This window comes from Anguilla anguilla, chromosome 10, assembly GCF_013347855.1.
Source record: "Anguilla anguilla isolate fAngAng1 chromosome 10, fAngAng1.pri, whole genome shotgun sequence".
In the NCBI taxonomy this organism is placed as follows: Eukaryota; Metazoa; Chordata; class Actinopteri; order Anguilliformes; family Anguillidae; genus Anguilla; species Anguilla anguilla.
Window position 1 is genome coordinate 15,940,954 of NC_049210.1, and position 10,915 is coordinate 15,951,868.

Below are 10,915 nucleotides of genomic sequence, written 5' to 3' on the forward strand. Positions count from 1 at the left end.
CCGGTGCAGGTTGGTTGGATGCTGTTGGATGTGCCCATGCCCAAGATCTGGACCCAGCCCTCTGTGACGGTTTCGAAACGTGTAGCCCCGCCTTGTTCTACTGGTCCCACAGGAGCTCGGCTGACCTGCATCCTGGCCAGGCGAAGAAATGAGCGCGCGGTCGATGCGTCCAGCCATCGTGCCCGAGCGCGTCTGGCCCCGCCCCTGCGTTTCGGTTGAAAAGCGCTGACGCCTGGGCCCTCCTCCTCCTGTCACACTCTGTCACACGCTGGGCTAATCTCGTTTCCAGCCCCTCGGAGTCTGACGGGTGACAATTAGCTTTTCTTCACAGCCCGCTTCCCTCCGATTAGCACCCACCGCATTTCGGAAAGGAAGTTGCAATGCCAAAAAAAGAACTGGAACTGGCCAGAACTGCCTTCTCTCTCTCTCTCTCTCACACTCTCTCTCTTGCTCTTTCCCGCTCTTTCTTGCTCTCTTGCTCGTTCTTGCTCTCTTGCTCTCATTTGCTCTCTCTCACTCTCTCACTCTCTCTCTCTCTCTCCTTCTCTCTCTCTTTCTCTCTCCCTCTCTCTGCCTGCTGTCATGCTTTAAGTCTAGACGTCACTGTGGCGAAGGCCAGGGGGGATTCTGAGGGCACTTCTGCTTGTGTCCACCCTGAACTCTCTTTACTCACTCCGAGAGGGGGCCTGGGCCCGGGGCCGGAAAAGCGCCCGTAAAAAAGCCTGTCCCTCCCCCTTCCTGACCCAAACATGCATTCCTTCACGTGCTCGCAAACCGCTTCCATTCCCCGGAGATCGGTAAATTCAAAGAATAGGGGGTGGGAGTAGCTCATCAGCCGTGAATATTTGCGAAGGATATTACCACACACAGGATGCTTTGAACACTGAAATGGCTGCAAATGTTAATGTCTCTCAGAAGGACAGCAGTCAGTCCATCAAACCGCTCAAGCCGTATTAGCGAGGGCTGCGTTTCCCCAGTGCACACATGTTCCGGGTTATGCACAGCGCTTGAGTTCCTTAGCAACTCCAGTCAAACAGAGCAGATGACTGCTGAATTGCCAACTTGTATTATTAAAGTATTTTTGAGATGCCTGTTCCTAGAAATCAATTCAATAGATTTTTATTACGATGTGATAGTAGTTGAAAACCATGTTGAAATGGACTGAACCAAACGTGAAGAAGTCATTTGTGATGTCATATTTCATATTTGTTTTTTTTTTTGTCTTGTTGTGAATAATACAGATCACTTGAACCTTTTACGTTTTTTTCTCCGCCTTTCCGGTGGACCTCGCCTGATCTCAAGCAAAGAAACGGGCAGCCTTAAAGCTATAAATGTACTCACATTGTTATCGCTTGGATCCAGTGTTTATATGCAGCAAGGCTTTCTCACAGTGACAAGCAGAACTACAACACAGCCTAGGGCTGTAGTCTTGAGAAGCAGTGTGGGGTGAACAGCGTGGATTCTGGGGGAATAAAAGCTCTTGCACTATGACACGTTTCCAGATGCTCTGACTGACCTCTTTTACTGCTGACTGTGTCAGTTATTGGCAGTGCCATCCTAAGACCCCGCCCCCCAGAGGAGACTGGAATGTCAGTTAATGCACCCTGTCAAACTTGCAGTACTGTCCTTACGTACAATGGTTAAGAGTGGCTGTAATACGTTGTTGCGGCCACTACATACATAATGAAAAGAACAGGGCATTCAGCCTATGCTGGCTCCTCATTTACGCAAACGCCATTTCTGTTTGAAGTTGACTATTCTTGCACTTCGCCTAGTGGCTGTCGTTCTCCCTCACCTGCAAAAGGGTTCTGACACGAGGCCATAGGGTTATTCACCTTTCATTTTTTTTCTTCGCCATGGTTTTGGGGTGCAGGGAGAGGGGTCTGATAATCGGGGAAGGATCAGGAGGCAGCATCTTGTAGCGGAGCGGCACCCCCCATCATGTATCTCTCATTTGTCTTTTTGTTTTTCTCTCTCCAGAACATTGACATAACCAACTTCAGCAGCAGCTGGAACGATGGGCTGGCTTTCTGCGCCGTCCTGCACACCTACCTGCCCGCCCACATTCCCTATCAGGAGCTCAACAGCCAGGACAAGGCAAGGAGCCTTTCCCACTCAGACCAGGGAGGCCTGTGACCCTCCCTGGCCAAATATGATTTTTAGCATTTTTTCCCCCTTGCTTGTGTGACTGTGATATCTACATGCAAATGTTTTCTTTGTGCCACAAACTGCCCGGAAAGAAAATTCTCTTAGAACATGAGGTTTTATTTAATGCGATGCCTGTGAAGTTTGTTTGCACTTTAGGCGACTGGGAAACCGAGAAGATGAATATGTATAATATGTGTTTGTTTGTTTTGTAGAGACGGAATTTTACACTAGCCTTCCAGGCAGCGGAGAGTGTGGGGATCAAGTCCACATTGGTAAGCTTTCGAAGCCGGTGGAATATTGAGAAAAACCACAGTGGCTGTGTCTGAAAGAGCATGTGTAAATCGGCCTTTTACATCTGGTTTAGTTTTCTAATGGAAATTTACCACATGAATAACATCGACATGCCCTTTCAACTGACCCATGTCCTTATGAAAAGCAGTCCCACTTTGGCTCGGTAGCTGGGTGTTGGGTTCATTAGAAATCGGGCTATCTTCACTGCGTTGGCAGAGAGAGTTCATCCAAGGTTAGTGTAGTCAGTAGATGACTATTTAAGGCCACATTCTGAAATAATTTTTTGATTTGCCAAATGTTCAGAAACTACTGTTTGCATGCTTATGAGGAAGGGTGTGTGGTTGTGTTTGTGTGAGTGTCTCAGTGTGAGTGTGTGTGTGAGTATGCCAGTGCATGTGAGAGTGTGTGTCAGTGCAAGTGTCTGAGCGTGTCTGCAGGAGTTGTTTGTGTGTAAGAGCTTGTGTCAGTGTGAGTGGGCGTTAGTGGTATGGGAGTGCGTGCATCTGCACTAAGGGCTAGTTTGACCCACAGAAGCAGCAGAGATGCTCACAGCAGATACTGCACGGAAACCTTGCTTGTGCAGACACACTGTAGTGCGCCATTTTCATACGGCAGTGTAATGAAATGCAGATTTTTGTGAGAGAACGATTTTTCCTCTCACTCTCTTGCTATCACATTTCATCCAGCATCTTGAAATCTTTTCGTGATATGCTTCAGTATGTGCACTAATGGATGAGTACAGAGGAAAAAGTAGAATATTTAGATATTTGAGGACATTACAGTGCTTGAAAGTTTTCTTCTGTCTCTGCTTCCCCTCTCACCATGGCTGCTCTGTGTTCATGTTCACACATTCACACTGTGGTGAACCCCACAGGGCGGAAAAAGAGCCCGCTGCAGCTTTATAATGTTCCCTGTAGTAATAAGCCAGGAGCCCATGGCTGCTTCGGCTGCCATTGGCCGTAAGTCAGTGTTTGAGAATGTGTGCGTCGCACAGTGAGAACTACAAACATCCAAACTGTTATGCACTACAGAGCGTGTCTGCTACCTGCAGCACATGAGTCACATCCTCATAAACGCTGCACCTAGACTGTCAAAGTGGCTTTTAAATGACTAATAACGGAATGCGTTGTTTATAATGCTCACCCTCTGAAGCTCATCAGGGATTTTAAATACACACTCCGATGTTGGCACACTTGTTTTTCTCTCTGACTAATTGCTGTGGAAAGATTTCCCAACCCCCAATGTACCCTAGTTTATTTTTTCATTTTTTCCCCCCAGCGGTAAGCAAATATGCCACAGTTAATACTGCAGGAATACGTTAGAAAATTAATATGTGCATTTCTTAATGTTGGTGTTTGCTTCTGCTGCTGAGAAGCTCTAACATGGTTTCCTCCATGCATGCAGGACATTAATGAGATGGTGCGGACGGAGAGACCGGATTGGCAGAGCGTGATGACCTACGTCACGGCCATCTACAAGTACTTTGAGACCTGACCCCACCGGCCACCCAACCAAACCAGCCCTACAGCTTAACCCTACGCCAGATCCCCCTTTCCACAGCCAGCCAATGGTGTCATTCGATCAGTACGACAACACTAAATGCCCCCGCCCCCCTCCACACTCATTCCTGCTCGCACACACATGTATTCACATGCACACAGACTTTGCAGTGCTTTGATTACTGTGCACTGTTAGTATGCTTCTTGGCTCTACCAGTTAATGCTCTCAAGGGAGGAGAATGGAGTGAGCTTGGATGGGTTTTATTATTTTATTTTTTTAATGTTCATAGTTGGCTGTTCCTCCCCTATGACACATTTGTGTGAAGTCCCCTTGGCCAGTCTCCTTCATAGCTGGGCGGTTTTGGCGGGGTCCTCGAACTATCAAGCCTAACTCCGGCGCCATTTCAGCACGGAAGTTCCCACGGTTTGACCCAACCAGCTCCTCAACACCACCATCTTATTGGCTGATGAGCGCATCGAGGACCAGCCTTCGCCAATCCAGCTTGCTGCTCCTGCAGAAGCGCCCAACTTCTGTGCCTTTCCCATGCAAATAGCTTTGCTTTGCATTCCGCCCACCCGTACGCTGTCCCCTCACCTCTATTATCAAGGAAGCTTTAGCCAAGTAGGACCTGTCAGCTGTCCACTATATTAAATGATGGATATTGTGTGGAGTGGAAATCTAAAAATACTGCTTAAGAGCTTCCTGCCTTTTGAAAAGCGCCTTTATTAGACTTTGAGTGGCTGTGGGCCTCCTCTATGGCAGACGAATAAACTGCTTTTGGAACAATTAACCGTTCCAAAGAGAGGGCTGCCTAAAAGGCTCATTTCCTTGGTGGAAAAGCTTATTCTCTTTCAGGGCATGTTTAATTTACTGCTTCTGCTGAAGTAGGTGGTTTCCCCTGAGCTGTGAGAGACCCACTTCAAGGTTGGAACCAAGGTGTTCTGGAGTTTATGAGGAATATTTTCAGAGAGTGAACTGGGCCAAAAGCTTTGTGTAGGGGGGGAAAAAAGGGTGTTGGGGATGGGGGAGTAGACCAGTCATAGTCGTAAGCTTTCAGGAGGTAATCTGTTGAGACGTTAACAGTTCGCAGTGTTTTGATTTATCCACCAGTGTTGTGTGTGACAGTAGTTTTTTAAATAACTCAGACTAAAAACAGAATAGGTGTTTGTTTTTTTTTGTTTTTTTGCCCTCATGATATCATAAAAGCTTGTTGTTTTCATGTCTAATACCAAAAAAATAATAGGAGTCTGCTCTCAGATGTCATGAAAAGGAGGGTTTGATAAGCTGAACAGTACCACCTCAAATCCACATTATGCCCAGAAGCTTGGTAAAGCTGTGGCTAGCTGGCATTTTTGGTCTCAGGGTTGGAAATTTTGAACTTTAGGATCACAGTAACCATCACTGCATTCAGCGTTGAGAATACTGGTGGTCGGATTCAAACTGTCGGGACTAGAGGACAGAGCATGGTACCTTCTAGCGTTTAGCGAAAACTGAAAAACCCGTCACGCGCGGTTTATTTGAGCTGCCACTTGAAACATCTGCAGTGCATTATCGAAGCACATTTTATATGCTTTTGGTTTCTGAAAAGTTCCAAGCACAAAACAAAGTGAAATTATCAACTGCACGTTCTTTGCTGTTGACCTACCTGCTGTTCCTTAGACTCCACCTTTGAGAATTTACCGCATTTTGATGCCTTGTGCAAACAATCTTTTGTAAAGCTAATGAAGCCAAACTACTGAAATCTCTATTCAGATTGTGTCTGAGTAAGATAGCAGATGACTTATATGTGACTTTCATAATTGTTTCACACGGTCCTCTGAGAGTTTTCAGTGTTCTATTGAAAGAAGCTCTCCTTTTCCAAATTGTCATATTTAGTTAATTGCTTGTATAATTGTAGCCACATTTTCTGGAGTAGATAAATTTCAGTAACCCCAGAGCCAAACTTGAGTTGTCACCTTGTTGATCTAATTGGAGAAATGGGGTCCTTCATCACCATCTGCCATTTGTATCAGAATCTCTCCATGAATTGAGTGTGTTTATAGTTCACCAGTGGTGCATCCACGCCAAGGAAATGTACCACAATGTTTCCTATAGATTAGTTCTGTGGTAAAATATCTTGCGTTGACAACCTGGTGATTGGATGACAGTGGATTGTGTTATATTGCAAACCCAGTGAAGCTGTTCAGAGATCAGAACCCTACCTAGTGTGCCTTTAAAATGCCTTTGAACCTTACGATAGACTTTTCCATTGACATATCTGTTTTGTTAACGATGGTGACTTGGTTCAGTTCCACGGACACCAGGATCCATTCACAGCATTAGTGTAAGGGTGTTTATAAGCTTATGATTTAAGAAAAGAAGTGCTGAAAAAACTGAAATATTAGTTTGGAGTGCATGGTTAAAGACATAAGGGAATGATTGTGTGTCATGGTGTGAGAATTTGTGTGGTGTTAGCAGTTGGCTCTTCAATCTTGATCTATTCCCAGTGTGATGTGTAATAGACAAAAATGAGCTTTGGAGTCTCAGTCTTACCTCTCAGTTAAAAAAAGACACAAAACGATCACATAAAAATGACCTTCAGTTTTCAGCATTTTTTTTCCTTTTAATATAATGTGTACGTCTTGGCCTTGTTGTGATTTTCTCATATGTCTTGGAGAGGCGTGGGGTTTTTTTGTTTGTTGTTTTTTTTAATATTCTGAAAAATGCCTCTGTAATTATAAGATTAATTACATTTTATTTGTCTAATTTTTTACTGATATTTTTTGCAACATCACTACAATTACCAAATAATAATAGAATAGTGTAATAATTGCTTTAGCTTTAATTTTGCTTAAAAGTTCATTAAGAATTTGGAATCACCCAGCTGGAATGGTCTTTTTAATGCTTTCATTTATTTATTTCCAATGAAGAATAACAGATTATATAATTTAATCATTATATGGTTCAAAAAGGCTGAAGTAATAATAAATCCAGCACATTTCAGACATCCTGTAACATCTGACCTGGAGACGAAACCTCTAGAGTATGCATAGCACAATATTAGTACTTTTCCGTGTTTGAGGTAAAGGAGAATGCTGATGTATGAAGTATGGCATTTGAATGGGTATAAAGACATTTTTTTCATGCCAGAATAATGCAATGTTTGTGGCAGCCCCGGTGGCCCGCATCATGTGTGTTTGAGCTGCACCGCGGAGCAGAAATGACATTATACGTCTACATATCCCTTTCCAGGTCATGCTCATCCCTAAAGCTATGACGTGACTTTCCCGCTTGCCTCTGTGATCTCTTGGTTCCTTTCCTGCAGAAGGGCTTTTATCAAACACTCTGCGGTTGCCTGGTGACAACCACAGAAGAGGTTCGGACCGATGGTTCTTTCTCTTCCCTCCTGCCGCTTATGTTTGTTTTTGTGCATCAAAGGAGCCAGGACTGGACACTGCATCGCTGCCTTACTAGCTCTGATGGCTCTGGCCTCTCCTGCAGAAAGCATGTGTGCCGTTTCGCACCCTCTGAACTTGGCTCCTTCTGGGGTGAAGATGTGCAGAGGACAGGACTAAGAAGCACACACTCACCTCCTGACTGCCTGCCAAGCTACATTCCCATCAGCTGTTCAGGAGGTGGAATCTGCTTGGCCTTGCACAATTAATGAGGAAATATACGCTGGGATACGTTCTTTTGTCTTTTTGTTTTGTATTTTGTTTGTTTTTTCATTGAGACATAATGGCAGCTCTGTTGAGCTGCAGCAGGAGGTGGACAGTGTGGCTTTGCCAGTGAGACTTGATGGTCTGCGGCTCCTATTTGGCCGCACATGGCCGTGTACGTTGTTCCCGTGGGGAATGTCCCCCGCCGCAACCCCTGGACCAGCGGAATGGAAATGTGCTGAGGCCATGTCAGCGCTTACCATCACTGTGTGTTTATCATGTCCGTTGTCATAACACTCAACGCTCTTGCCTTCTACCCGGTGGGACCACAGTGGGTCCGAAAAATCAAAAGCGCATCTAAAAGCGATTACCCTCCGAAGCCACCCGGCTACATCACCCCGGCTGAATACTACACGTGATCATAGAAAGACTTTTTTTTTTTGTTGTTGTTTTTATTTTTTTGTTTTAAACATTTGGCAGCGGCAGTTTTGGTCTGGCACAGGCTTTGTTCTGCGAGCAGGGAGCGCACGCACGGGGTTATTGTACTACAGGGAGAATGCGCCGTTGGCATTCGGTGTGGAAAATGAGCAAATGCGCTCTGATGGAGGAATGTAGGGCAGAGATCATCTTGAAATGATAACCCTTCAAAAAAAAAAAAAATGTGTGAATCGTATGGATTTCGGTATCCAGGCAAACTGACTACTCGGGGAACCCGGATGAATTGACTTTTTTTTAAACGTCTCGCCTGACAGTAAAACCAGCTGACTGTTAAAGTCAGAAAGCTCATGGTGGGGAGGGGCGGGAAACGCAATTATGACCTTCTGTTCTCACTCTCCCAATGTAACATTGTGAATGTATAAGAAAACGTAAAGCTTTTTTTCAGTTCACTACATTGTGTTATTCTGTGTTGTAAAGGCATGAGTATGACTGCAAATAGACTGTTTAAATTATGTATTGCCATTTGTATTTTATTTTTACTCATAATACTTATGAATCCATACTTTTGTTCTTTCTGTTATTTTAAGCCTCTAATGGTTCAAAAAGGAAAAGTGAACTTTAATTAGCCTTTTGTTTGTCTATTATCATTTTAATTAAAAAATGAATGAGATACAAATTGGTGTGGTTTTCTTTTGAATCATAAGGATAATATGTTAATTTGTCTTTGGTCAAATGAAATCTCGAACAAAAACAGTGAGCTGTAATCTGCAGCTTTGTAGCTTAAGCAAGGTCGAGCATGGTGAAGAATAATGTGCTTGGAAGGAGTTTCATTAAACTGCTGCAAAAATTAAGAAAACCCCCTATGACAAATTGTTTAACAGACTGGACAAGAGTGGTTTAAATGTATTGAATTGTAGAATACAGTCAGTTGATAGCATTTTAGTGTTCCCATTTCATGGTTTCCTGTATTGCTGGAAGGAGGAGTGCACATTTGTGGCTGTGCTTGTGGTTGTGAGACGGGGTGTCAAACTAGGATGGTTGTGCTTCTGAAGGCTTGGATTAGCCTTAAAATGTCAGAAATGTAATTGAGGAATTGTGTTTTTGGCTTAATTCTGCCTTGGCCAATGAGCTCCTATGAGTAAAATACATATTTTAACTGTATCCATTTTATGTGTTATTTTTATTTCAAAAAATAATTATCTCCTATGTATGTTTAATAATAATAATGTATATCACGTTTGACCTATGACAATACTCATGGTTGTCATATTTGATCCCATTTTCAGTGTGTGGTAACTATGGTTTAACAGTAGGTGGTACTGTATGTTAATAAGCACTTCCATTTGATAGGGATACTTGCATATACTGCCCATAAGTATTTGGACAGGGACACACATTTGTTTTTTTGACTCTACTCCATCACATTGGATGTGAAATGAAACCATGAATGTCAGGTTAAAGTGCAGACTGTCAGCTGCAATGTCAGGGCATTTGCATGATCAGTGTAGGAATCATAACCCTTTCTATATGCAGTGAGCTCCATAATGTTTGGGGCAAAGACTATTTTTTTTTTTTTGATTTGGCTCTACCCTGCAGTTTTATTGGATTTGTAATAAAATACCATAATATTTAGGACAAATGGCTTCACAAATGTTTGATTTGTCAGGTGCGTTCAATTGCTTCCTTAGTGCAGGTGTAAGAGAGCTTACTGTATCTAGTCCTGATTCTAGTCTTTCAATTGTCTGTTATTATGGTCAGGTTGCAGTTTGCTAAGAAATACCTAAAAGCGCCTGCAGAGTTCTGGAAAAGAGTCTTGTGGATCGAAGAGATCAAGATTCACTTGTATTAGAGTGATGGCAAGAGCAGAGTGTGGAGGGAAAAAAGGAACTGCCCAAGTTTTAACAGAGCAAAATCCTATGGACAGGTGAGATGGGTATTAACCTGCACCAAAGTGATGGAGATAGGAAAGTGGCAAAAGAAAGGAACTGCTCATGATCCAACGCACCCCTTCATCTGTGAAATATGGTGGAGTTAGTGTTATGTCTTGAGCATGTATGGCTTCTCCTGGAACTGGCTCATTTGTCTTCATTGATGATCTGACTGCTGATGGCAGCAGAGTAAATTGTGAAGTGTACAGAAACATCTGCTCAGATCTAACCAAATGCCTGAAAACTCTTTGGACAGTGCTTCACCTTGCAGCAGGACACTGACCCCAAACATACTGCTAAAACAACCAATAAGTTTTTCAGGACCAAAAAGTTGAATTTTCTTGATTGGCCAAGTCAATCACCCAACTGACCATGCATTTCACTTGGTCAAGATAAGACTAACAGGAACTAAAGATGGCGGCAGTACAGGCTTGACAGAGCGTCACCAGGGAAGATTCAGGCAGTCATCAAATGCAATTTGATGATTTGCAATCAAGAACTAAATATCAAGATGACTAAGATTATATTAATTTGTCCAGTTACTTTTGGTCCTCAAAAATGGGGGAAGTGTGTATAAAAAAGGTTGCAATTCCTGCACGTCTCACCCCATATGGAAGTAAATACCCTTAAATTAAAGCTGACAGTCGGCACTTTAACCTTAAATTCATTGTTTCATTTCAAACCCAATTTGCTGGAGTACAGAACAAAACAACAAAAATTATGTCACTCCAAATACTAAGGACTGCACTATATTTACGCGGGTACAGTAACCTAAGTAATTGCTTTTGGGTATGTTTATTAACAATAAAATCAAGGAAACATAAACGTACCAGTAGCTGACGAAACTAAAATGACTCATTTGCGTGTCATGCCCGTTTTAGAAAGGACTGTTGGACGCCCTACTCCAATAAATAGTTTTTAAAAAATGAAAATTCGACGAAGTCCCTTGTCGTTCTTCAACAGAATAGCGAA

The 10,915-nt window shown here is 43.2% G+C and overlaps 1 protein-coding gene across 4 annotated transcripts in view; it reads left to right on the forward strand.

The window, feature by feature from the left end:
• specc1la (sperm antigen with calponin homology and coiled-coil domains 1-like a) overlaps positions 1-8,691 on the forward strand; it is a 44,055-nt gene extending 35,364 nt beyond the window's left edge. For all 4 annotated transcript variants that reach the window (XM_035378859.1, XM_035378860.1, XM_035378862.1 and 1 more), the window contains exons 15-17: positions 1,981-2,097; positions 2,361-2,420; positions 3,844-8,691. In XM_035378859.1, the coding sequence (XP_035234750.1) occupies positions 1,981-2,097; positions 2,361-2,420; positions 3,844-3,933 (267 nt within the window). In that variant the 3' untranslated portion in view covers positions 3,934-8,691. The remainder of the gene's footprint in view (positions 1-1,980; positions 2,098-2,360; positions 2,421-3,843) is intronic.
• The last annotated feature ends 2,224 nt before the right edge of the window (positions 8,692-10,915 follow it).